Source organism: Hyperolius riggenbachi, chromosome 8 (assembly GCF_040937935.1).
Source record: "Hyperolius riggenbachi isolate aHypRig1 chromosome 8, aHypRig1.pri, whole genome shotgun sequence".
In the NCBI taxonomy this organism is placed as follows: domain Eukaryota; kingdom Metazoa; phylum Chordata; class Amphibia; order Anura; family Hyperoliidae; genus Hyperolius; species Hyperolius riggenbachi.
The window spans coordinates 450,370-478,259 of NC_090653.1; the positions used below are offsets into that span (position 1 = coordinate 450,370).

At 50.4% G+C, this 27,890-nt stretch overlaps 1 protein-coding gene across 3 annotated transcripts in view; it reads right to left on the reverse strand.

The window, feature by feature from the left end:
• SYTL4 (synaptotagmin like 4) overlaps positions 1 to 27,890 on the reverse strand; it is a 358,613-nt gene that overhangs the window by 88,870 nt on the left and 241,853 nt on the right. For all 3 annotated transcript variants that reach the window (XM_068249964.1, XM_068249962.1, XM_068249963.1), the window contains one exon: positions 7,531 to 7,633. In XM_068249964.1, coding sequence (XP_068106065.1) covers positions 7,531 to 7,633 — 103 coding nt within the window. The remainder of the gene's footprint in view (positions 1 to 7,530; positions 7,634 to 27,890) is intronic.

A 27,890-nucleotide genomic window follows, 5' to 3' on the forward strand; every position in this document is an offset into this window, starting at 1 on the left:
ATTATGGTAGGATTAGAGTGTGAGCTCCTCTGAGGACAGTCAGTGACATGACTATGTACTCTGTACAGTGCTGCAGAAGATGTCAGTGCTATATAAATACATAATAATAATATGGTAGGACATTACACTATGACTATGGTAGGATTAGAGTGTGAGCTCCTCTGAGGACAATCAGTGACATGACTATGTACTCTGCAAAGTGCTGCAGGAGATGTCAGTGCTATATAAATACATAATAATAATATGGTAGGACATTACACTATGACTATGGTAGGATTAGAGTGTGAGCTCTTCTGAGGACAGTCAGTGACATGACTATGTACTCTGTAATGTGCTGCAGGAGATGTCAGTGCTATATAAATACATAATAATAATATGGTAGGACATTAGACTATGATTATGGTAGGATTAGAGTGTGAGCTCCTCTGAGGACAGGCAGTGACATGACTATGTACTCTGTAATGTGCTGCAGAAGATGTCAGTGCTATATAAATACATAATAATAATATGGTAGGACATTAGACTATGATTATGGTAGGATTAGAGTGTGAGCTCCTCTGAGGACAGTCGGTGACATGACTATGTACCCTGTAATGTGCTGCAGAAGATGTCAGTGCTATATAAATACATAATAATAATATGGTAGGACATTAGACTATGATTATGGTAGGATTAGAGTGTGAGCTCCTCTGAGGACAGTCAGTGACATGACTATGTACTCTGTAATGTGCTGCAGAAGATGTCAGTGCTATATAAATACATAATAATAATATGGTAGGACATTAGACTATGATTATGGTAGGATTAGAGTGTGAGCTCCTCTGAGGACAGTCGGTGACATGACTATGTACTCTGTAATGTGCTGCAGAAGATGTCAGTGCTATATAAATACATAATAATATGGTAGGACATTAGACTATGATTATGGTAGGATTAGAGTGTGAGCTCCTCTGAGGACAGTCGGTGACATGACTATGTACTCTGTAATGTGCTGCAGAAGATGTCAGTGCTATATAAATACATAATAATAATATGGGAGGACATTACACTATGACTATGGTAGGATTAGAGTGTGAGCTCCTCTGAGGACAATCAGTGACAGGACTGTGTACTCTGTACAGTGCTGCAGAAGATGTCAGTGCTATATAAATACATAATAATAATATGGTAGGACATTACACTAGGACTATGCTAGGATTAGAGTGTGAGCTCCTCTGAGGACAGTCAGTTACATGACTATGTACTCTGTAAAGTGCTGCAGAAGATGTCAGTGCTCTATAAATACATAATAATAATATGGTAGGACATTACACTATGACTATGGTAGGATTAGAGTATGAGCTCCTCTGAGGACAGTCAGTAACATGACTATGTACTCTGTAATGTGCTGCAGAAGATGTCAGTGCTATATAAATACATAATATTAACATGGTAGGACATTAGACTATGACTATGGTAGGATTAGAGTGTGAGCTCCTCTGAGGACAGTCAGTGACATGACTATGTACTCTGTAATGTGCTGCAGAAGATGTCAGTGCTATATAAATACATAATAATAATGATATGGTAGGACATTACACTAGGACTATGCTAGGATTAGATTGTGAGCTCCTCTGAGGACAGTCAGTGACATGACTATGTACTTTGTAAAGTGCTGCAGGAAATGTCAATGCTATATAAATACATAATATAATAATATGTTAGGACATTAGACTATGACTATGGTAGAATTAGAGTGTGAACCCCTCTGAGGACAGTCAGTGACATGACTATGACTATGTACTCTGTAAAGTGCTGCAGAAGATGTCGGTGCTATATAAATACATAATAATAATATGGAGGACATTATTCTATGACTATGGTAGGATTAGAGTGTGAGCTCCTCTGAGGACAGGCAGTGACATGACTATGTACTCTGTAATGTGCTGCAGAAGATGTCAGTGCTATATAAATACATAATAATAATATGGTAGGACATAAGACTATGACTATGGTAGGATTAGAGTGTGATCTCCTCTGAGGACAGTCAGTGACATGACTATGTACTCTGTAATGTGCTGCAGAAGATGTCAGTGCTATATAAATACATCATTTTATTGTAGGACACTATATTATGACAGGATTAGATTGTGAGCTTTTCTGAGGACAGTCAGTGTGAAAACTGTGCGCTCAAGTGCTGCAATGTCTGGCTGTACAGGGGGCATGGCTTCACTCCATACCTGCAATGTCTGGCTGTACAGGGGTGTGGCCTCACTCAATACCTACATTGTGTGTACAGGGGGCGTGGCCTTACTCCATAACTGCTAGGTCTGGCTGTACAGGGGGTGTGACCTCACTCCATACCTGCAATGTCTGTACAGGGGGCGTGGCCTCACTCCATACCTGCTAGATCTGGCTGTACAGGGGGCGTGGCCTCACTCCATACCAGCAATGTCTGGCTGTACAGGGGGAGGGGCCTCACTCCATACCTGCAATGTCTGGCTGTACAGGGGGCGTGGCCTCACTCCATACCTGTTAGATCTGGCTGTACAGGGGGCGTGGCCTCACTCCATACCGGCAATGTCTGGCTGTACAGGGGGCGTGGCCTCACTCCATACCTGTTACATCTGGCTGTACAGGGGGCGTGGCCTCACTCCATACCAGCAATGTCTGGCTGTACAGGGGGAGGGGCCTCACGCCATACCTGCAATGTTTGGCTGTACAGGGGTGTGGCCTCACTCCATACCTGCAATGTCTCGCTGTACAGGGGGTGTGGCCTCTCTCCATACCTGCAATGTCTGGCTGTACAGGGGGAGTGGCCTCTCCATATCTGCAATGTCTCGCTCTACAGGGGGCGTGGCCTCACTCCATACCTGCAATGTCTGGCTGTACAGGGGGGCGTGGCCTCACTCCATACCTGCAATGTCTGGCTATACAGGGGGTGTGGTCTCATTCCATACCTGCAATGTCTGGCTATACAGGGGGCGTGGCCTAACTCTATACCTGCAATGTCTGGCTGTACAGGGGGTGTGGCCTCACTCCATACCTGCAATGTCTCACTCTACAGGGGGTGTGGTCTCACTCCATACCTGCAATGTCTGGCTGTACAGGGGGTGTGGCCTCACTCCATACCTGCAATGTCTGGCTGTACAGGGGGTGTGGCCTCACTCCATACCTGCAATGTCTGGCTGTACAGGGGGCGTGGTCTCACTCCATACCTGCAATGTCTGGCTGTACAGGGGGCGTGGCCTCACTCTATACCTGCAATGTCTGGCTGTACAGGGGGTGTGGCCTCACTCCATACTTACAATGTCTGGCTGTACAGGGGGTGTGGTCTCACTCCATACCTGCAATGTCTCACTCTACAGGGGGCGTGGTCTCACTCCATACCTGCAATGTCTGGCTGTAGAGGGGGCGTGGCCTCACTCCATATCTGCAATGTCTGGCTGAAGAGGGGGCGTGGCCTCTATCCATACCTGCTAGGTCTGGGTGTACAGGGGGCGTGGTCTCACTCTATACCTGCAATGTCTGGCTGTACAGGGGCATGGTCTCCTTCCATACCTGCAATGTCTGGCTGTAGAGGGGGCGTGGCCTCACTCCATATCTGCAATGTCTGGCTGAAGAGGGGGCGTGGCCTCTATCCATACCTGCAATGTCTGGCTGTACAGGGGGCGTGGCCTCTCTCCATACCTGCAATGTCTGGCTGTACAGGGGGTGTGGCCTCACTCTATACCTGCAATGTCTGGCTGTACAGGGGGTGTGGCTTCTCCATACCTGCAATGTCTGGCTGTACAGGGGGTGTGGCCTCACTCCATACCAGCAATGCCTGGCTGTACAGGGGGCGTGGCCTCACTTCATACCTGCAATGTCTGGCTGCACAGGGGGTGTGGCCTTACTCCATACCTGCAATGTCTGGCTGTACAGGGGGAGGGGCCTCACTCCATACCTGCAATGTCTGGCTGTACAGAGGGTGTGGCCTCTTCATACCTGCAATGTCTCGCAGTACAGGGGGCGTGGCCTCAATCCATACCTGCAATGTCTGGCTGTACAGGGGGCGTGGCCTCACTCTATACCTGCAATGTCTGGCTGTACAGAGGGCGTGGCCACACTCTATACCTGCAATGTCTGGCTGTAAAGGGGGTGTGGTCTCACTCCATACCTGCAATGTCTGGCTGTACAGGGGGTGTGGCCTCACTCCATACCTGCAATGTCTGGCTGTACAGGGGGTGTGGCCTCACTCCATACCTGCAATGTCTGGCTGTACAGGGGGCGTGGCCTCACTCCATACCTGCAATGTCTGGCTGTACAGGGGGCGTGGCCTCACTCCATACCTGCAATGTCTGGCTGTACAGGGGGCGTGGTCTCACTCCATACCTGCAATGTCTGGCTGTACAGGGGGTGTGGCCTCTCCATACCTGCAATGTCTCGTCGTACAGGGGGTGTGGCCTCACTCCATACCTGCAATGTCTGGCTGTACAGGGGGTGTGGCCTCACTCTATACCTGCAATGTCTCGCCATACAGGGGGTGTGGCTTCACTCCATACCTGCAATGTCTCGCCGTACAGGGGGCGTGGCCTCACTCCATACCTGCAATGTCTGGCTGTACAGGGGGTGTGGCCTCACTCCATACCTGCAATGTCTGGCTGTACAGGGGGCGTGGCCTCACTCTATACCTGCAATGTCTGGCTGTACAAGGGGCGTGGCCTCACTCTATACCTGCAATGTCTGGCTGTACAGGGGGCGTGGCCTCACTCCATACCTGCAATGTCTCGCCATACAGGGGGCGTGGCCTCACTCTATACCTGCAATGTCTTACTGTACAGGGGGTGTGGCCTCTCCATACCTGCAATGTCTCGCTGTACAGGGGGTGTGGCCTCACTCCATACCTGCAATGTCTCGCTGTACAGGGGGCGTGGCCTCACTCCATACCTGCAATGTCTCGCTGTACAGGGGGTGTGGCCTCACTCCATACCTGCAATGTCTGGCTGTACAGGGGGCGTGGCCTCACTCCATACCTGCAATGTCTCGCTGTACAGGGGGTGTGGCCTCACTACATACCTGCAATGTCTCGCTGTACAGGGGGTGTGGCCTCACTCCATACCTGCAATGTCTCGCAGTACAGAGGGCGTGGCCTCACTACATACCTGCAATGTCTCGCTGTACAGGGGGTGTGGCCTCACTCCATACCTGCAATGTCTGGCTGTACAGGGGGCGTGGCCTCTCCATACCTGCAATGTCTCGCAGTACAGGGGGCGTGGCCTCACTACATACCTGCAATGTCTGGCTGTACAGGGGGCGTGGCCTCTCCATACCTGCAATGTCTCGCTGTACAGGGGGCGTGGCCTCTCCATACCTGCAATGTCTCGCTGTACAGGGGGTGTGGCCTCACTCCATACCTGCAATGTCTGGCTGTACAGGGGGTGTGGCATCACTCCATACCTGCAATGTCTCGCTGTACAGGGGGTGTGTCCTCTCTCCATACCTGCAATGTCTGGCTGTACAGGGGGTGTGGCATCACTCCATACCTGCAATGTCTCACTCTACAGGGGGCGTGGTCTCACTTCATACCTGCAATGTCTGGCTGTACAGGGGGTGTGGCCTCACTCCATACCTGCAATGTCTCGCTGTACAGGGGGTGTGGCCTCACTCCATACCTGCAATGTCTCGCAGTACAGAGGGCGTGGCCTCACTACATACCTGCAATGTCTCACTGTACAGGGGGTGTGGCCTCACTCCATACCTGCAATGTCTGGCTGTACAGGGGGCGTGGCCTCTCCATACCTGCAATGTCTCGCAGTACAGGGGGTGTGGCCTCACTCCATACCTGCAATGTCTGGCTGTACAGGGGGCGTGGCCTCTCCATACCTGCAATGTCTTGCTGTACAGGGGGCATGGCCTCTCTCCATACCTGCAATGTCTGGCTGTACAGGGGATGTGGCATCACTCCATACCTGCAATGTCTCACTCTACAGGGGGCGTGGTCTCACTCCATACCTGCAATGTCTGGCTGTACAGGGGGTGTGGCCTCTCCATACCTGCAATGTCTCGTCGTACAGGGGGCGTGGCCTCACTCCATACCTGCAATGTCTGGCTGTACAGGGGGTGTGGCCTCTCTCCATACCTGCAATGTCTGGCTGTACAGGAGGCGTGTACAGGGGGTGTGGCCTCACTCCATACCTGCAATGTCTGGCTGTAGAGGGGGCGTGGCCTCTCCATACCTGCAATGTCTGGCTGTACAGGGGGCGTGGCCTCACTCCATACCTGCAATGTCTGGCTGTACAGAGGGCGTGGCCTCACTCCATACCTGCAATGTCTCGCTGTACAGGGGGTGTGGCCTCACTCCATACCTGCAATGTCTCGCTGTACAGGGGGTGTGGCCTCACTCCATACCTGCAATGTCTCGCAGTACAGAGGGCGTGGCCTCACTACATACCTGCAATGTCTGGCTGTACAGGGGGTGTGGCCTCACTCCATACCTGCAATGTCTGGCTGTACAGGGGGTGTGGCCTCTCTCCATACCTGCAATGTCTCGCTGTACAGGGGGTGTGGCCTCACTCTATACCTGCAATGTCTGGCTGTACAGGGGGTGTGGCCTCTCTCCATACCTGCAATGTCTCGCTGTACAGGGTGTGTGGCCACACTCCATACCTGCAATGTCTGGCTGTACAGGGGGTGTGGCCTCTCTCCATACCTGCAATGTCTGGCTGTACAGAGGGCGTGGCCTCACTCAATACCTGCAATGTCTCGCTGTACAGGGGGTGTGGCCTCACTCCATACCTGCAATGTCTCGCTGTACAGGGGGTGTGGCCTCTCTCCATACCTGCAATGTCTCGCTGTACAGGGGGCGTAGCCTCACTCCATACCTGCAATGTCTCGCTGTACAGGGGGTGTGGCCTCTCTCCATACCTGCAATGTCTCGCTGTACAGGGGGTGTGGCCTCACTCCATACCTGCAATGTCTCGCTGTACAGGGGGTGTGGCCTCACTCTATACCTGCAATGTCTGGCTGTACAGGGGGTGTGGCCTCTCTCCATACCTGCAATGTCTCGCTGTACAGGGTGTGTGGCCACACTCCATACCTGCAATGTCTGGCTGTACAGGGGGTGTGGCCTCTCTCCATACCTGCAATGTCTGGCTGTACAGAGGGCGTGGCCTCACTCAATACCTGCAATGTCTCGCTGTACAGGGGGTGTGGCCTCACTCCATACCTGCAATGTCTCGCTGTACAGGGGGTGTGGCCTCTCTCCATACCTGCAATGTCTCGCTGTACAGGGGGCGTAGCCTCACTCCATACCTGCAATGTCTCGCTGTACAGGGGGTGTGGCCTCTCTCCATACCTGCAATGTCTCGCTGTACAGGGGGCGTGGCCTCACTCCATACCTGCAATGTCTCGCTGTACAGGGGGTGTGGCCTCTCTCCATACCTGCAATGTCTCGCTGTACAGGGGGCGTGGCCTCACTCCATACCTGCAATGTCTCGCTGTACAGGGGGTGTGGCCTCACTCCATACCTGCAATGTCTCGCTGTACAGGGGGTGTGGCCTCTCTCCATACCTGCAATGTTTCGCTGTACAGGGGGTTGATCGTGTTGCGTTTAATCGTTGTTTTGCGCTTTCCTTGTCGGGATTTGTCGGGAAGCAGGTAAGATTTCACGTATCTGAAAGAAATGTTTGCAGTAAAGGACATGTGAAGGAATGAGATGCGTTTTATGCTCTGCAGGAGGACACAGCGTTAGAAGGAATGTGACGGTAATGCCCTGGAGGGAAACACAGAATGAACATGCAGTATGGAATCCTGCATACAACACCAGCCAGTGTGAGACTAACCCTAATCCAGGCCCGCTGATTGAGCTCTGCTGTATGCAGGATGCGATGTCACCCATCTGTAGCCCCTCTCCCTGCATACAACACCAGCCAGTGTGAGACTAAACCTAATCCAGGGTGCTCTGCTGTATGCAGGATGTGATGTCACCCATCTGTAGCCCCTCCCCCTGCATACAACACCAGCCAGTGTGAGACTAACCCTAATCCAGGCCCGCTGACCGAGCTCTGCTGTATGCAGGATGTGATGTCACCCATCTGTAGCCCCTCCCCCTGCATACAACACCAGCCAGTGTGAGACTAACCCTAATCCAGGCCCGCTGATTGAGCTCTGCTGTATGCAGGATGCGATGTCACCCATCTGTAGCCCCTCTCCCTGCATACAACACCAGCCAGTGTGAGACTAAACCTAATCCAGGGTGCTCTGCTGTATGCAGGATGTGATGTCACCCATCTGTAGCCCCTCCCCCTGCATACAACACCAGCCAGTGTGAGACTAACCCTAATCCAGGCCCGCTGACCGAGCTCTGCTGTATGCAGGATGTTATGTCACCCATCTGTAGCCCCTCCCCCTGCATACAACACCAGCCAGTGTGAGACGAACCCTAATCCAGGCCCGCTGACCGAGCTCTGCTGTATGCAGGATGTGATGTCACCCATCTGTAGCCCCTCCCCCTGCATACGCCAGCCAGTGTGAGACTAACCCTAATCCAGGCCTGCTGACCGAGCTCTGCTGTATGCAGGATGTGATGTCGCCCATCTGTAGCCCCTCTCCCTGCATACAACACCAGCCAGTGTGAGACTAACCCTGATCCAGGCCCGCTGACCGAGCTCTGCTGTATGCAGGATGTGATGTCACCCATCTGTAGCCCCTCCCCCTGCATACAACACCAGCCAGTGTGAGACTAACCCTAATCCAGGCCTGCTGACCGAGCTCTGCTGTATGCAGGATGTGATGTCACCCATCTGTAGCCCCTCTCCCTGCATACAACACCAGCCAGTGTGAGACTAACCCTGATCCAGGCCCGCTGACCGAGCTCTGCTGTATGCAGGATGTGATGTCACCCATCTGTAGCCCCTCCCCCTGCATACAACACCAGCCAGTGTGAGACTAACCCTAATCCAGGCCTGCTGACCGAGCTCTGCTGTACGCAGGATGTGATGTCACCCATCTGTAGCCCCTCCCCCTGCATATAACACCAGCCAGTGTGAGACTAACCCTAATCCAGGCCCGCTGACCGAGCTCTGCTGTATGCAGGATGTGATGTCACCCATCTGTAGCCCCTCCCACTGCATCCAACACCAGCCATGTGAGACTAACCCCAATCCAGGCCTGTTGACCGAGCTCTGCTGTATGCAGGATGTGATGTCACCCATCTGTAGCCCCTCCCCCTGCATACAACACCAGCCAGTGTGAGACTATCCCTAATCCAGGCCCGCTGACCGAGCTCTGCTGGATGTGATGTCACCCATCTGTAGCCCCTCCCCCTGCATACAACATCAGCCAGTGTGAGACTTACTCTAATTCAGGCCCGCTGATTGAGCTCTGCTGTATGCAGGATGTGTGGTCACCTATCTGTAGCCCCTCCCCCTGCATACAACACCAGCCAGTGTGAGTCTAACTAACCCTAATCCAGGCCCGCTGATCGAGCTCTGCTGTATGCAGGATGTGATGTCACCCATCTGTAGCCCCCCCCCCATGCAACACCAGTCAGTGTGAGACTAACTAATCCTAATCCAGGCCCGCTGACTGTGCTCTGCTGTATGCAGGATGTGATGTCACCCATCTGTAGCCCCTCCCCCTGCATACAACACCAGTCAGTGTGAGACTATCTAACCCTAATCCAGGCCCGCTGACTGTGCTCTGCTGTATGCAGGATGTGATGTCACCCATCTGTAGCTCCTCCACCTACATACAACACCAGCCAGTGTGAGACTATCCCTAATCCAGGCCCATTGACTGAGCTCTGCTGTATGCAGGATGTGATGTCACCCATCTGTAGCCTGTCCCACTGCATACAACGCCAGCCAGTGTGAGACTAACCCTAATCCAGGCCCTCTGACCGAGCTCTGCTGTATGTGATGTCACCCATCTGTAGCCCCTCCCCCTGCATACAACATCAGCCAGTGTGAGACTATCCCTAATCCAGGCCCGCTGACCGAGCTCTGCTGGATGTGATGTCACCCATCTGTAGCCCCTCCCCTGCATACAACATCAGCTAGTGTGAGACTAACTCTAATTCAGGCCCGCTGATTGAGCTCTGCTGTATGCAGGATGTGTGGTCACCTATCTGTAGCCACTCCTCCTGCATACAACACCAGCCAGTGTGAGTCTAACTAACCCTAATCCAGGCCCGCTGATCGAGCTCTGCTGTATGCAGGATGTGATGTCACCCATCTGTAGCCCCCCCCCCATGCAACACCAGTCAGTGTGAGACTAACTAATCCTAATCCAGGCCCGCTGACTGTGCTCTGCTGTATGCAGGATGTGATGTCACCCATCTGTAGCCCCTCCCCCTGCATACAACACCAGTCAGTGTGAGACTATCTAACCCCAATCCAGGCCTGTTGACCGAGCTCTGCTGTATGCAGGATGTGATGTCACCCATCTGTAGCCCCTCCACCTACATACAACACCAGCCAGTGTGAGACTATCCCTAATCCAGGCCCATTGACTGAGCTCTGCTGTATGCAGGATGTGATGTCACCCATCTGTAGCCCCTCCCCCTGCATACAACGCCATTCAGTGTGAGACTAACCCTAATCCAGGCCCTCTGACCGAGCTCTGCTGTAGGCAGGATGTGATGTCACCCATCTGTAGCCCCTCCCCCTGCATACAACACCAGCCAGTGTGAGACTAACCCTAATCCAGGCCTGCTGACCGAGCTCTGCTGTATGCAGGATGTGATGTCACCCATCTGTAGCCCCTCCCCCTGCATATAACACCAGCCAGTGTGAGACTAACCCTAATCCAGGCCCGCTGACCGAGCTCTGCTGTATGCAGGATGTGATGTCACCCATCTGTAGCCCCTCCCACTGCATCCAACACAAGCCATGTGAGACTAACCCCAATCCAGGCCTGTTGACCGAGCTCTGCTGTATGCAGGATGTGATGTCACCCATCTGTAGCCCCTCCCCCTGCATACAACACCAGCCAGTGTGAGACTATCCCTAATCCAGGCCCATTGACTGAGCTCTGCTGTATGCAGGATGTGATGTCACCCATCTGTAGCCCCTCCCCCTGCATACAACTCCAGCCAGTGTGAGACTAACCCTAATCCAGGCCCGCTGACCGAGCTCTGCTGTATGCAGGATGTGATGTCGCCCATCTGTAGCCCCTCCACCTACATACAACACCAGCCAGTGTGAGACTAACTCTAATCCAGGCCCACTGACTGTGCTCTGCTGTATGCAGGATGTGATGTCACCCATCTGTAGCCCCTCCCCCTGCATACAACACCAGCCAGTGTGAGACTATCGCTAATCCAGGCCCGCTGACCGAGCTCTGCTGGATGTGATGTCACCCATCTGTAGCCCCTCCCCTGCATACAACATCAGCTAGTGTGAGACTAACTAATTCAGGCCCGCTGATTGAGCTCTGCTGTATGCAGGATGTGTGGTCACCTATCTGTAGCCACTCCTCCTGCATACAACACCAGCCAGTGTGAGTCTAACTAACCCTAATCCAGGCCCGCTGATCGAGCTCTGCTGTATGCAGGAAGTGATGTCACCCATCTGTAGCCCCCCCCCCATGCAACACCAGTCAGTGTGAGACTAACTAATCCTAATCCAGGCCCGCTGACTGTGCTCTGCTGTATGCAGGATGTGATGTCACCCATCTGTAGCCCCTCCCACTGCATACAACACCAGTCAGTGTGAGACTAACCTTAATCCAGGCCCGCTGACCAAGTTCTGCTGTATGCAGGATGTGATGTCACCCATCTGTAGCCCCTCCACCTACATACAACACCAGCTAGTGTGAGACTATTCCTAATCCAGGCCCGCTGACCGAGCTCTGCTGGATGTGATGTCACCCATCTGTAGCCCCTCCCCCTGCATACAACATCAGCCAGTGTGAGACTAACTCTAATTCAGGCCCGCTGATTGAGCTCTGCTGTATGCAGGATGTGATGTCACCCATCTGTAGCCCCTCCCCCTGCATACAACACCAACCAGTGTGAGTCTAACTAACCCTAATCCAGGCCCGCTGACCGAGCTCTGCTGTATGCAGGATGTGATGTCACCCATCTGTAGCCCCTCCCCCTGCATATAACACCAGCCAGTGTGAGACTAACCCTAATCTAGGCTCGCTGACTGAGCTCTGCTGCACACAGGATGTGAGGTTACCCACCTTTAGCCCCTCCCCATGCAGACAGGCGGTCCCTGTGCATCACTAGTTGTCATCCAGCTTTATTCGTACTCTACAATCTGTGTTCACATTATTCACAGAATTTTAGGTAACAGACTCCTAAACGCCACGCCCTCTCCAGATTGTTTTATCATCCATCAGACGTTCAGGGCCCGTTTCCACTATTGCGTTGTGGAATCGCCGGCGAATCACCACAGGCAAATCGCATGCAGGTGCGATTCCACATGCGTTTTTGCCGCAATCTCGCATGCGATTTCGCATAGGTTAGGGTGATGCGATTTTAACCATGTCACTGCCTGTGTGAATTAACATGGGTACCTATGCGAAATCGCATGCGAATTCGCGGCAAAAACCGCATGGGGAAAATGCATGCGATTTCCCTATTAAATACATTGCGTGCAATTCGCCGGCATTCCACATGCAGGCGAATTCTGAGGGCTGTGCTGTGCAGAAAAATCCTGCACAGAAAAACGCTCAGGAAAACTGACAAGTGGAAACAGTCCCATCCACTTGTATTGGCTGTGCGAATCCGCATGCAGGAAACGCATGCAGATTCGCGATAGTGGAAACGGGCCCTCAATCAGATCCCATCAATTTCATGCAAATTGTATGCTGATTGCATTCAAGTGGTCATTGATTGGTTGAATTTCAAGCTGGATAAATTTGCATAATCGTAACTTAAAATTTGCATCAATTTGAAATAATTAGCAGAACCTCGGCTGCTTCCGCAAATTCTCACAGACATCAACCATCACATTTGCAAGGAAAACAGTGGGAGTCCTTTCTTCATCCAGGGGTCCGGAGCTGGGGAAAAGCCCCTTGTCCATGGATTGGACTTTGGGGGGAGGAGGGGAAGGCTTGTTTGCCCCTCCCACCCAAAGCCCCCCATACCATGCACCACGCGGGCTGGTATAGCTCAGGGTGAGAAGCCCCACTCGGCCGGGGCTCCACATTCTGGATATCCCAGCCTGCATGGGGGACAAGGGGTTACAGAGGATAAGGAGGGAGACACCACGCTGCCTGTCATCTTAAAATGTATATAAGATTTAGATCTTTGTATACAGTGAGGTGCGAAAATTTGGGCAACCTTGTTAATCATCATGATTTTCCTGTATAAATCGTTGGTTGTTACGATAATAAATGTCAAATAAATATATCATATAGGAGACCCACACAGTGATATTTGAGAAGTGAAATGAAGTTTATTGGATTTACAGAAAGTGTGCAATAATTGTTTAAACAAAATTAGGCAGGTACATAAATCTGGGCACCACAAAAAGAAATGAAATCAATATTTAGTAGATCCTCCTTTTGCAGAAATTACAGCCTCTAAATTCTTCCTGTAGGTTCCAATGAGAGTCTGGATTCTGGTTGAAGGTATTTTGGACCATTCCTCTTTACAAAACATCTCTAGGTCATTCAAGTCTGATGGCTTCCGAGCATGGACAGCTCTCTGTAACTCACACCACAGATTTTCAATTATATTCAGGTCTGGGGACTGAGATGGCCATTCCAGAATGTTGTACTTGTTCCTCTGCATGAATGCCTTAGTGGATTTTGAGCAGTGTTTAGGGTCGTTGTCTTGTTAAAAGATCCAGCCCCGGTGCAGCTTCAGCTTTGTCACTGATTCCTGGACATTGGTCTCCAGAATCTGCTGATACTGAGTGGAATCCATGCATCCCTTAACTTTGACAAGATTCCCAGTCCCTGCACTGGCCAGACAGCCCCACAGCATGATGGAACCACCACCATATCTTACTGCAGGTAGCAGGTGTTTTCTTTGGAATGCTGTGTTGTTTTTCCTCCATGCATAACGCCTCTTGTTATGCCCAAATAACTGACTTTTAGTTTCATCAGTCCACAGCACCTTATTCCAAAATGAAGCTGGCTTGTCCAAATGTGCTTTAGCGTACCTCAAGCGGCTCTGTTTGTATGGTGGGAGGAGAAAAGGCTTCCTCTGCATACAGTATTTCCTTGTGTAAAGTATGCCAAATGGTTGAACGATGCACAATGACTCCATCTGCAGCAAGATGATGTTGTAGGTCTTTGGTGTTGGTCTGTGGGTTGACTGACTGTTCTCACCATTCGTTGCTTCTGACTATCCGACATTTTTCTTGGTCTGCCACTCTGAGGCTTAACTTGAACTGAGCCTGCGGTCTTCCATTTCCTCAATATGTTCCTAACTGTGGAAACACACAGCTGAAATCTCTGTGACAGCTTTCTGTACCCTTCCCCTAAACCATGATGGTGAACAATCTTTGTCTTCAGGTCATTTGAGAGTTGTTTTGAGACCCCCATGTTGCTACTCTTCACAGAAACTTAAAAAAGAGTAAAACTTATAATTGACCCCTTAAATACTCTTTCTTATAATTGGATTCACCTGTGTACGTAGGTCAGGGGTCACTGAGCTTACCAAGCCAATTTGAGTTCCAATAATTAGTTCTAAAGGTTTTGGAATTAATAAAATGACAACAGTGCCCAAATTTATGCACCTCCCTAATTATTGCACTTTCTGTAAATCCAATAAACTTCATTTCACTTCTCAGATATCACTGTGTGTGCCTCCTATATGATATATTTAACTGACATTTTTTATCGTAACCCCCAACGATTGATACAGGAAAATCATGACTATTAACAAGGTTGCCCAAACTTTCGCATCCCACTGTATATTAAAGTACTGCTGCAAAACATCATCATTTTTGCAGAGTCAAAAACGTCTTCCTTTTGAAAAGCTTGTTTTCACCATTCCCTCCAACATGCCTGGCAAACATCGACTTCACTGCAATTCATTCTGAAATCTGCACACAAAAGAAAAATATGCAGCAATTCTGTAAAAAAAAGTGAGCAAAAGTCCGGCTTGTCCGTGGTGCTCATCATGAGTCGTGATCACACGCTGTTGTTTACGATCACAAGTTCATGATCGGCCCTAGTAAACAGATCACGAACGCCGATCAGAAATCCATTCGTTACCCGACTCGTAATCACCAGTTACTCGGAATCACAAGTCGGTATTCACCACTAAAAACCTACCGACTTTACCGGTTACCAGCAAAGCCCCCTTACATGCTAGAGACACCACATTTGCAGGATATGGTAAGAAGAACAGTGGTCTTTCTAAAAGACCTTATCGTTTTTCAGAAAATTGATTTTAAAGTTTCAAAGGAAAAAGTATCAGTGGTGCTTATCCAATATTCGGGTATCCGAACTACCCAGATAATCTCAACTTTTTTCACTATCCGAACTTGGATAGTGCTATTCGGATATTTTTTAAAATCCAACTAGTACTATCCGAGCAAACTTGGATTTCCCATCTGAAATCCGAAATCCGGGCGGATAGTTACTTCAGATATCCAAGCAGAAGCCAAAATCAACTTCAATGGCAAAAATCCCTTTTGAAGGCACTCAGGGAGGGAGAGAGGATGAATCTTTTGTACAAAGGGTCGGACTGGGTCACAGTAGTACAGATTTTTCCCTCGATGGGCCCCGCCTCCAGGTCTCTGGTGGGCCCCCCTCCTTGTCTGATAGAGCTCCAATTGCTGCCTGCAGCACAAAAATTCTCTTCTCAGTGCTGTAATCACTCATGCTGAGAGCAGTGGCGTAGCTAAGGAGCTGTGGGCCTCGATGCAAATTTTACAATGGGGCCCCCAAGCACTCTATACATAACAATTGATATGACGCACCAAAACCTGCCAATGGCTACTACAGTGTCAGAGGTGCAAGAAGGGGATGGGAAATAGCTTGTTAATGATTACCACTGTTCAAAGTATCTATAGAAGTGATTATTATGAGCACAGGACCAACAGAGAGGTAATACTGTAGTTGAGGGAGGGCCCTTCGGGGCCCCTTTGGCCTATGGGCCCCGATGCGGTCGCAAACTCTGCGGTCACAACCTCTGCAAAGTAGGACATTATATTGAAGGATGGGACTCTATGCAAAGTTTTGCTGGGCAGCAGTGTCTCTGAATTACAATGCTGCTAAGATCATGTACATTTGGCCCTGTCCATAATACATCATGACCACGCCCACCTTCCGGTGCATGGTCACGCCCTTTTTTCACCGCAATCATGGGATGTGTGGGCCCCAGGTTGAAATTTCTTTGGTGGGCCCCCAGTGTCCCAGTCAGACCCTGTTTGTACCCATGGGATACAGGGAATTCTCCATATCTGCCCAGGAAAACAGGAACATTAAACAGGGCCGCCGTTCAGGAGGCATACTAATCTGGTACAAGGAGGAGCTTACAGAGCACATCAAAGCAATCACACGAGGAGACAGCCACATCTGGATCAAAATAAACAGCTCCATCCTCACCTCTCAGTCTGACATGTACCTGTGTGCAGCATACATCCCCCCAACAGAGTCCCCTTACTACAAACCTGACATCTATGAGGTCCTACAAAGAGAAGCCAGCCACTTCCAGTCTCAGGGCAGAGTGCTCATCTATAAAAAACATTTTAAAAGCAATTTAGAGCCCACTTCCGGTTTTCTACCCGGATAGCCGAATCCGGGCGGATATCTGGGATACTGGGTTCGGATATCCGATTCGGATTCCAAAATTTCAAACTTGAATATCCGATTCGTATCAGATATCTGGGTATCCGGATCCAAATTCAATCCGGATTTTGAAAAGGGGTATCCGAGCAGCACTGAAAATGCGGTAAATGACAGTTAATGTAGCAATTAGCAAACGGTAGTGTAAATTTACATACATCAAAAGAAAGAGCAATTAATTTCCTGACGGGGTTTCAGTGCGTACGGACCCCTGGAAACTCCTCCAGGAGCCGCAGTGCTTTGGCCAGGAATCGCTATACCGCTGCAATATGGCTGTATAAAGATATCTACGGTAGCATCTTTTCCTACTTCTTGAAACTTTTTTTTTTATGTTCAGAGGGTGGGAAATAAAAAAATTAAAAATTAAAATGACTTGGGGTCCCCCCTCCCGAGCCTCTTGAACCCCTTGTCTCCCATGCAGGCTGGGATAGCTAGAATGCGGAGCCCTGGACGACTGGGGCTTCACACCCTGAGCTATACCAGCCCGCATGGTCCATGGTATGGGGGCTCCGGAGGGAGGGGCGGCCAAGCCTTTCCCTTACCCCCCCCCCCCGGGCCCTTGTCCAATCCATGGACGAGGGGCTCTTCCCCACCTCCGGTGCCCCAGGAGGAGGTGGGGGCGACGACTCCCTGGGGGGGTGTTTCATGGTGGCATCTGGGAGTCCTCTTTAAGAAGGGGACCCCAGATGCCCGCCCTCCCTCGAGAAATGAGTTACCCATTTCCATAAAGGGTTAAATGAAATAAAAACACAATGACAAGTAAAGTCCTTTATTAATCTTTAGTAATCAGAAATACTTACTGTAATAGACCGCACAGGCCGGTCCTTGATCGGGTCAATCGCTCAAAGTCAGAAACTCGGTCTCGCTGTCGCTTTGCGCATAGATGCCCATATGTGGATTTGCAGTCTATGAACCGACTAGCCGAGAGGAGCGTCCTGACTCCAAAGGATTCACCACACACGTACAATTCAAATGCTTGCCACCATGTGTGAGTCAGCACACTGCAAACACTGGTCCTAACCGTAAAACGATTTTTAAACGTTTTAATAAAAATGCATTACACACATTAATATACAGTAATTTACATATACACGCAAAGCCTAAAATAAAAGGGAATAATGGTGAAAGGTTTACTGAGCCGAAATGCAGTCTGTGTGGGAATATTTCCTTCTGGGAAAAGAAATGCAAAGTCCTTGGTTTCAGAATCCTAGGCCTTTAGGCATTTTTTGTAATCCAAGCAGATGTTACAGTTCCAAGATGGCTGCTAACCACATGGTCCTCTGGTTAGCAGCAGCAGGCTCTCGTGAAGATGGGATTTGGAGGACTGAAGTCCGCCTGCTGGCAATGTGCTTTTCATGAAGCTGGTTTGGGGGTGTGGCAACGCCTGCCCCCTCTGAATTACCCACCAATGACAGTCCACCTCCTCCTAGGAGGGTTTTGAGCTTAAATTATAAAACACTGTAACTCAAACTATACATGTCATATTTAGGTGGATAGCAGATTCATAATTGTCAGAAAATACCGATTAATATGACATCTTGCATGATTGCGTTAGGCTGTCCTGCCCCCAAGAAGGGTCATACACCAATAACCGTACCGGTTATGGTTATGAATTTTATATCAGCACATTGGGCAGATTTTAACGAACAAGACTATATTAATTTCATAGCTGTGCTATACACAGTTTTCATTTAACAGAACGAAATCATAAACCACATGCATTTAAATCTGTTTGCCAGCAGTGCCAATGTGTCGGAGTTTGGCAGTGGACCCCTGTGGAGCTAGCTTCCTTTGGCTTCCCCTGGATGAAAGGATCTTTTGGGGTGTTAATTATCATCTGAGTGTGACCAGCTAGCATAACCTTTGATGTATTACACCAGGATTCTGGATAGGGTTTCACACCTCTGTGTCACTGGCCAGGAAAGGGACTCTAATTCAGTGTGGGTGATGGGTTTGCTTTCACTCAGAAGAGAAGGAAAAGACATCTGTGTTGTATGTTTAAACACAAAGTGACATTCTAAGTACTGTAAGAACTGGAGGCGCCCGTTTCTAATGTTGTTAAGTGTACAGAGATCTCCAAAAGGCAGTATCCAACAATAACTTATGTTGCTCCTTGCTGATTCTTATTGCTAAAAAAGCACCCCTTAACAGCTTTTTTGAGAGCTAATCTTGTTCTTGTAATCAATTTTTTTGTGTGTGTGTGCGTGTGTCCCACTGACACTTGTGTTGCATAGACAGCCTTGGTAATTCCTACTGTGTGTGCCACTGCCAGGCCCAGCACATTCAGTGACTACCTGTGTGTGTGACAGGTGCACATTGTAATACCCATCACTGCATATACCTACCTGTTGTTCACAGTGCACCCACCTACCTACGTGAGCGCACGCTGTGTCACTGTACCTGTCTGGTACCTGTCTGTGTGTGACAGGTGCACATTGTAATACCCATCACTGCATATACCTACCTGTTGTGTTCAGTGCACCCACCTACCTACATAAGAGCACGCAGTGTGATATACCACTCCGTGCAAACCTGTTAACTGCACCTGTGTGACTGCACATTGTATTAGTCAAGTCAGTGCATACCTTTCACTTCATCCCCCCAATATGGACAAAACAAAAGGCAGAGGCAGGCCACCTGGCAGATGCGTTCTTGGTCGCGTTGTCGTGATTTTGTGCGGCCCTCGACCAAAGTAGAGTGTTCAGAAGAAGGCGCGTGCCATCAACCCCCAATATTGTCAGGACGTAGTTGACTATTTAACACAGAACACCTCATCTTTCTCAGCTTCTGCACGGAAGCGTGACATATCTTCCTCCTCCTGCTCTGATTCTGGCACCTCACTTAACACTCAGTCGGCCGCCACCACCAAAGTGCCATCACCCCAGGGCTCAGCGGTGTGGAAATTTTTATAGTGTGTCTGCCTCAGATGAGAGCAATGCCATCTGTACTCTCTGCCACCGAAAATTGAGCCGTGGAAAGACCAAGACCCGCGTAGGGAAAACTACCTTACGAAGGCACATGATGACAAAGCACAAACTGCAATGGGATGACTACCTGAGGAGAAGCAGCACACAAAAGCAAAGCCACACACCACAGTGGAAGATACCAGGCCGCAATTATTTCTCAAAAAAGGCGATACCTAAACTGTACCGTGATGTTGAAAGGCAAGTGGTGACATCTCTGGCACACAGCGTTGGGTCAAGGGTCCATCTGACCACGGATGCCTGGTCTGCAAAGCACGGTCAGGCCTGCCCGAAGACTAAGTCAGTCCCCACACACAGCATCTCTGCCTGCACACCGTGTGACTGCCTTTCCCAAGACTAAGTCGCTCGTCACACAGCAGTAGTGATGCTCAAATACCCCTTTTTAAAATTCGAGTTTGGTCGAATTCGAATAGTAAATTATTCGAGGTCAGTCGAATATTCGAGTCGAATAATTTTTACTATTCGATTCGACCTCGGACTTCGAGCTCACTATTCGAGTCGGTATTCGAGCTCATTATTCGAGCTGACTATTCGAATTGGCCTTAAATAGCTTCCAACACTTGTTTTGAGGGTGAATGATGCAAGAAACATCTTTTTTTCCAAGTAACAACAGCAAGTGATTATGTGGGGATGTTCCTTTAAAAAAAAATGTGGAAAGAGAAGTTGTGTCCTAAATTTTGTTCAGTAGTGTTACTGTATATACTTCTTCTTCTTCTTCTTTATCTTTCTTCTTCTTCTTCTCGATCTTCTTCTTCTATATCTTCTTCTTCTTCTTCTTCTTCATCTTCTTCTTCTTCTTCTTCTTCATCTTCTTCTTCTTCTTCTTCTTCTTCTTCTTCATCATCTTCTTCTTCTTCTTCTTCTTCATCTTCTTCTTCTTCTTCTTCTTCATCATCTTCTTCTTCTTCTTCTTCTTCTTCTTCTTCTTCTTCTTCTTCTTCATCATCTTCTTCTTCATCTTCTTCATCTTCTTCTTCATCTTCATCTTCATCTTCATCTTCTTCTTCTTCATCTTCATCTTCTTCATCTTCGTCTTCTTCATCTTCTTCTTCTTCTTCTTCTTCATCTTCTTCATCTTCTTCATCTTCTTCATCTTCTTCATCTTCTTCATCTTCTTCATCTTCTTCATCTTCTTCTTCTTCATCTTCTTCTTCTTTTTCATCTTCTTTTTCATCTTCTTCTTCATCTTCTTCTTCATCTTCTTCTTCTTCATCTTCTTCATCTTCTTCTTCTTTATCTTCTTCTTCTTTTTCATCTTCTTCTTCTTCATCATCTTCACGTATTTCTCTTTTCAATTTTTTTTTAAAGAAATGCAGCTATTTTTGAGCGTAACAAATAGCTGGTGGGCGCACGCATGTTGGAAGCGCCATTGTATGTGCTCCCTGGCAGTGGAAACACAAAGACAGCAGGAGGTAAATTCAGCAGCAGGAGGAGGAGGATGAGTGTGTGGCAGCAGGCAGTCAATGAGGCAGGCAGCTCGCCGTGACATAATAGCCCTGGTACCTAGCGGTGATACCAGGGCTGTAAATAAACACAACAGGAGGTCCCAGACAGCGGTCGTGCAGCCCACATTGTGTCCAATACACAACTGGGACAACACAGTTTTCAACCCGGGCACCTCAGAAAAATTAAACCTTTTTTTTTTTTTAATGGTTTTTTGGTTTTTGGTTTTACAACCAATATAGCTATTGTTTGACGTAATAGCTGGTGGCAGAGTGGCAGCAGAAGAAGGTAATTCTGTGTACCCTGGCAGTGGGAAACACAGACAGACAGCAGCAGCAGGAGGAGGAATGGAGGAGTAGGCGAGCAGCTATTGTTTGACGTAATAGCTGGTGGCAGAGTGGCAGCAGAAGGTAAATCATCTGTGTACCCTGGCAGTGGGAAACACAGACAGACAGCAGCAGCAGCAGCAGGAGGAGGTGTGGAGGAGCAGTGTGAGTGTGGCAGCAGGTAGGCAGCGTGACATAATAGCCCTGGTACCTAGCGGTGATACCAGGGCTGTAAATAAACACAACAGGAGGTCCCAGACAGCGGTCGTGCAGCCCACATTGTGTCCAATACACAACTGGGACAACACAGTTTTCAACCCGGGCACCTCAGAAAAATTAAACCTTTTTTTTTTTTTAATGGTTTTTTGGTTTTTGGTTTTACAACCAATATAGCTATTGTTTGACGTAATAGCTGGTGGCAGAGTGGCAGCAGAAGAAGGTAATTCTGTGTACCCTGGCAGTGGGAAACACAGACAGACAGCAGAAGGGCAGTACACAGCATCCCACTGTAGGTGTAAAATGTGTGGCTGCAGGCGACGTAATAGTCAAAGTGAACCAGGCTGGCTTAGTGAGCAGGAGCCAGGAGGTGGTAAAGGGTGGTAAGGCACATTAACGATGGTTCCGGCAGCCAGTTCATGTCCCCCTCTCGCCGACAACAGGGGCCAGGAACTCGCCTTCCACCCACGCCTGGTTCATCTTGAGAAACGTCAGTCTGTCCACAGACTTGTGAGACAGACGTGATCGTTTCTCGGTGACCACGCCACCAGCTGCACTGAAGCAGCGCTCGGACAGCACGCTGGAAGGGGGGCAGGACAGCACTTCCAGGGCGTACTGCGCCAGCTCGCTCCAGATCTCCATGCGCTTGACCCAATACTCCATGGGATCAACAGGGGCATCGCTGTCAAGCCCGCTGTACGACCCCATGTAGTCAGCCACCATGCGGGTCAGGCGCTGGCTGTGACCGGAGGAGGATGCTGCTGCATGCATCTCCTCTCTAGTCACTGCTGCCGGAGCCTCTACAGTCCTGTAGAGCTCGTGGCTGAGAGACAGCAGGTCTGTGGGGCGCTTGCTGCTGCTGGATGCAGGCACCTGCTGCTGCCTCTGTGCTGGCTGCTGGACAGTGGGGGTGGAAGGCTGGGGGAAGGCTTCCTCCAAGCGCTCAACAAGGGCCTGCTGCAAGCTCCTTATTTGTTGCGCTGGGTCTCCTCCTGCAGGCGGCAGGAACTGGCTCAACTTCCCCTTGAGGCGTGGGTCCAACATCATGCTGATCCAGATCTCCTCCCTCTGCTTCATCTGGATCACCCTGGGGTCCCTGCGCAGGCACGTCAGCATGTGCGCTGCCATTGGGAAGAGGCGGGCCACGTCTGCTGGCACATCGACGTCAGTGCTGTCCTCATCCTCCTCCTCTGCCGCCTCATCCTCTCTCCACCCCCGCACCAACTCAGCTGCGCTGTGCTGATCCCCCTCATCAGCAGCCAGGTCAGGGACCTCCACCAAGTCCTCCTCCTCCTCCCCCTCAGAGGTGGACTGCGCAGCTGGTTGCCGCTCCTGCTGGTCCAAGGCTGCCGCTCCCTGTTCCAGCAAAGCATCGAGGGCCCTGTTCAGCAGAGAAACCAGGGGCACCCACTCGCAGACCATAGCATGGTCCCTGCTCACCATGTTTGTGGCCTGCAGGAAGGGAGCCAGCACAAAGCACACCTGCTGCATGTGCCTCCAGTCATCATCGGGGACGATGGACGGGATGTTGCTGGTCTTGTCCCTTCTCTGAGCTGCGGAAACAGTGGCCAGGGCAAGGTACTGTTTGACAGCGTGCCTCTGTTCAACCAGACGCTCCAACATCGCCAGGGTGGAGTTCCAGCGAGTCGGAACGTCAAGGATCAGCCGATGGCGTGGCAGATCCAGCTCCTTTTGCACGTCTTCCAGGCTTGCACAGGCTGCAGCCGAGCGCCGGAAGTGACGCACAACATTCCTTGCCGTTTCCAGCAGTTCGCCCATCCCCTGGTAGGTGCGCAGGAACTTCTGCACCACCAGGTTCAGCACGTGGGCAAGACAGGGGATGTGGGTCAGGTTTCCCCTGTCTATTGCGGCAACCAGATTGGCCCCATTGTCGGCCACCACCTCTCCGACTCTGAGGCCTCTGGGGCTCAGCCAAATCCTCTCCTGCTCCTGGAGTTTGGCCAACACATGGGTTGCCGTCAGCTTGGTCTTCCCAAGGCTGACCAAGTGCAGCAGCGCTTGGCAGTGGCGGGCCTTCACGCTGCTGCTGAGGCGGGGGGTTTGGCCAGGTGTGCCGGAGGATGGCAGAGGATCGGAGGAACCTGCTGCAGTTCCCCTGACCCTGCGGGGTGGCACCACCCACTGTGTTGCTGCTGCTGCTGTGCCCGCTGCTGCTCTCCCATCCTCACCCCCTTCCACCAAGCTGACCCAGTGGACAGTGAAGGACAGGTAGCGGCCTGTCCCGAAGCGGCTGCTCCAGGAGTCCATGGTGACGTGGACCCTTTCACCAACCGCGTGCTCCAGCCCTCGCTCCACATTGGCCATCACAAAGCGGTGCAGTGCAGGAATGGCCTTGCGGGCAAAGAAGTGTCTGCTGGGGAGCTGCCAGTCTGGGGCTGCGCAAGCAAGCAGCGCACGAATGTCGCTCCCCTCCTGCACGAGCGTGTACGGCAGGAGTTGGGAGCACATGGCCCGTGCCAGCAAGCCGTTCAGCTGCCGCACGCGACGGCTGCTGGGAGGCAGAGCCCTAACCACCCCCTGGAAGGACTCGCTCAAAAGGCTCTGGCGTGGCCTTTTGCTGACACGGGAATCAGCAGACACAGCAGAGGAGGCCACTGAGGACTGGCTGCCAGAACAGGCCTCAGTGTCGGCGGCAGGAGTTGCAGAGGGGGGAGGAGCAGTGCGTTTCCGCACTCCTGCTGGTGCTGCTGGAGGAGCAGGAGGGCGGGTGGCTGCTGTTGCTGCTGCTGCTGCTGAAGGCTGTGCAGTGATGGGTGTGGTGCCACTGCCAGCACCAGATGCCTTCAGCCTCTGGAACTCCTCATGCTGGTGGAAATGTTTAGCCGCAAGGTGGTTGATGAGCGAGCTGGTGCAGAACTTTAAGGGGTCTGCACCTCTGCTCAACTTCCGCTGACAGTGGTTGCAAGTGGCGTACTTGCTGTACACAGTGGGCATGGTGAAATATCGCCAGATTGGTGACTTAAACATCCCCCTACGGCATGGAAGCGCTGCTGCCTGTCTCCCTGTGGTGGTTGGGGGGGGGGCTTGGGGGGCTTGGGTGCGGCTGGTGGTGGTACTGGCAGATGCTGCTGCTGCTGCTGCTGAGCCTGAGACACCAGCAGGCTGTGGGACCTGCCTACTGCTGCTGCCAATGCTTGCAATGATGCGCCTCCTTGCAAGGCCCACAAGAGCATCCTCCTCCTCCTCCTCAGAGCTGCTGAGGACGACATCCCCTGGAGGTGGTGGCACCCAGTCTCTGTCTGTCACCGGGTCATCATCATCCTCCCCCTCCTGAAACATGTCCTGCTGGGATGAGGACCCCCCAAACTCCTCTCCTGATGCATGGATGGGCTGCTTGACTGTCGCCACAGTCTTGCTGTCCAATCCCTCATCCCCCAAAGTGCCCATCAGCATCTCCTCCTCAAGATCGCCAACAACAGCAGACAATTTACTCATGATGCCTGGGGTCAAAAGACTGCTGAATGACAGGTCGGCGAGTGACGGTGAACTGGCCTCCTCCCCAGACCCTGCTGGGCGGCTGCTGCGAACAGGGGTGGTGGTGGTGGTGGTGGTGAGGGTGGAGGCCTCGGATGCAGAGCTGATGGCGGGCTGCTCATCCTCCGTCATGAGTTGCACCACAGTGTCTGCATCCTTTTCCTCAATGGGACGTTTCCGACCCGGCTGGAGGAAAATGGGAGCAGGTGCTACACGCTGCTGCTGCTGTGTCTCTGCAGCGTGAGTTGCAGATGCTCCTGCTGGGCGGCGCCCAAGGCGTCCACGGCCAGTGGCTATGGGAGGAATGTTAGCCACTGACGCTGCTGCTGCGGAACTGTGCATGGTGGCGCGCCCGCGGCCGCGGCTTGCCACAATGCTGCTCCCTCTCCTCCTGATTCCCTTGCTGCCCTTCCCCTTGCCCAAACCGCGCTGGCTGCCACTTCCAGACATCTTCAATGTTTTGGGCGTATAGAGAAAAGTTTTTTAAAAGGGCGGCTGAAAAGTGGGGTACTTTAATGGAGTGGGTTGGTTGGTGAGGTGACTGAGTGAGTGTCCCCTAGTACAGTAAGTAAGTAGTAACAGTCAGGAAGTACAACTAGCAGTTACAATAATCAGTAGTAATCACAAGTAAATTTAGTGTGTGTACACTCAGACAGTGAGTGCACGCACGCAGGAGCTAGTAGCCTATGGACAGTGACTGAGTGTCCTAGACTCCTAGTACAGTAAGAGTAAGTAGTAACAGTAAGTAGAACTAACTAATTACGATAATCAATCAGCGATCAGAAGGAAATAGAGTGTGTGTTGTGTGTGTACACTCAGACAGTGAGTGCACGCACGCAGGAGCTAGTAGCCTATGAACACAGTGACTGAGTGTCCTAGACTCCTAGTACAGTAAGAGTAAGTAGTAACAGTAAGAAGAACTAACTAATTACAATAATCAATCAGCGATCAGAAGGAAATGGAGTGTGGGTGTGTGTACACTCAGACAGTGAGTGCACGCACGCAGGAGCTAGTAGCCTATCAACACAGTGACTGAGTGTCCTAGACTCCTAGTACAGTAAGAGTAAGTAGTAACAGTAAGTAGAACTAACTAATTACAATAATCAATCAGCGATCAGAAGGAAATGGAGTGTGGGTGTGTGTACACTCAGACAGTGAGTGCACGCACGCAGGAGCTAGTAGCCTATGAACACAGTGACTGAGTGTCCTAGACTCCTAGTACAGTAAGAGTAAGTAGTAACAGTAAGTAGAACTAACTAATTACAATAATCAATCAGCGATCAGAAGGAAATAGAGTGTGGGTGGTGTGTGTACACTCAGACAGTGAGTGACCGCACACAGGAGCTAGTAGCCTATGAACACAGTGACTGAGTGTCCTAGACTCCTAGTACAGTAAGAGTAAGTAGTAACAGTAAGTAGAACTAACTAATTACAATAATCAATCAGCGAACAGAAGGAAATGGAGTGTGGGTGTGTGTACACTCAGACAGTGAGTTCCCGCACGCAGGAGCTAGTAGCCTATGAACACAGTGACTGAGTGTCCTAGACTCCTAGTACAGTAAGAGTAAGTAGTAACAGTAAGTAGAACTAACTAATTACAATAATCAATCAGCGATCAGAAGGAAATGGAGTGTGGGTGTGTGTACACTCAGACAGTGAGTGCACGCACGCAGGAGCTAGAAGCCTATGAACACAGTGACTGAGTGTCCTAGACTCCTAGTACAGTAAGAGTAAGTAGTAACAGTAAGTAGAACTAACTAATTACAATAATCAATCAGCGATCAGAAGGAAATAGAGTGTGGGTGGTGTGTGTACACTCAGACAGTGAGTGACCGCACGCAGGAGCTAGTAGCCTATGGACAGTGACTGAGTGTCCTAGACTCCTAGTACAGTAAGAGTAAGTATTAACAGTAAGTACAACTAACTAATTACGATAATCAATCAGCGATCAGAAGGAAATGGAGTGTGGGTGTGTGTACACTCAGACAGTGAGTGCACGCACGCAGGAGCTAGTAGCCTATGAACACAGTGACTGAGTGTCCTAGACTCCTAGTACAGTAAGAGTAAGTAGTAACAGTAAGTAGAACTAACTAATTACGATAATCAATCAGCGATCAGAAGGAAATGGAGTGTGGGTGTGTGTACACTCAGACAGTGAGTGCACGCACGCAGGAGCTAGTAGCCTATGGACAGTGACTGAGTGTCCTAGACTCCTAGTACAGTAAGAGTAAGTAGTAACAGTAAGTACAACTAACTAATTACGATAATCAATCAGCGATCAGAAGGAAATAGAGTGTGTGTTGTGTGTGTACACTCAGACAGTGAGTGCAGTGCGCACACGCAGGAGCTAGTAGCCTATATGAACAGTGACAGTGAGTGTCCCTACGGGTACAGTAAGAGTAAGTAGTAAGTAAGTACAACTAAATAACAATAATCTATCAGTAATCAGAAGGAAATAGAGTGTGTGTACACACAGACAGTGAGTGAGTGCACACACGCAGGAGCTAGCTAGTAGCCTATAAACAGTGACAGTCAGTGAGTGTCCTACTCCTAGTACAGTATAACTACAATACTATTAGTAAAGGACAGCAGAAATACTGGTATAGATGAGAGAAATAAACAGAGGACAGCTGCCCACAGAGGCAAGGCCCCCCTGAGGCCTAAACCTGTAAGCTTGCAGCAGCTGCCTGTCTCTAATGTAACACACAAG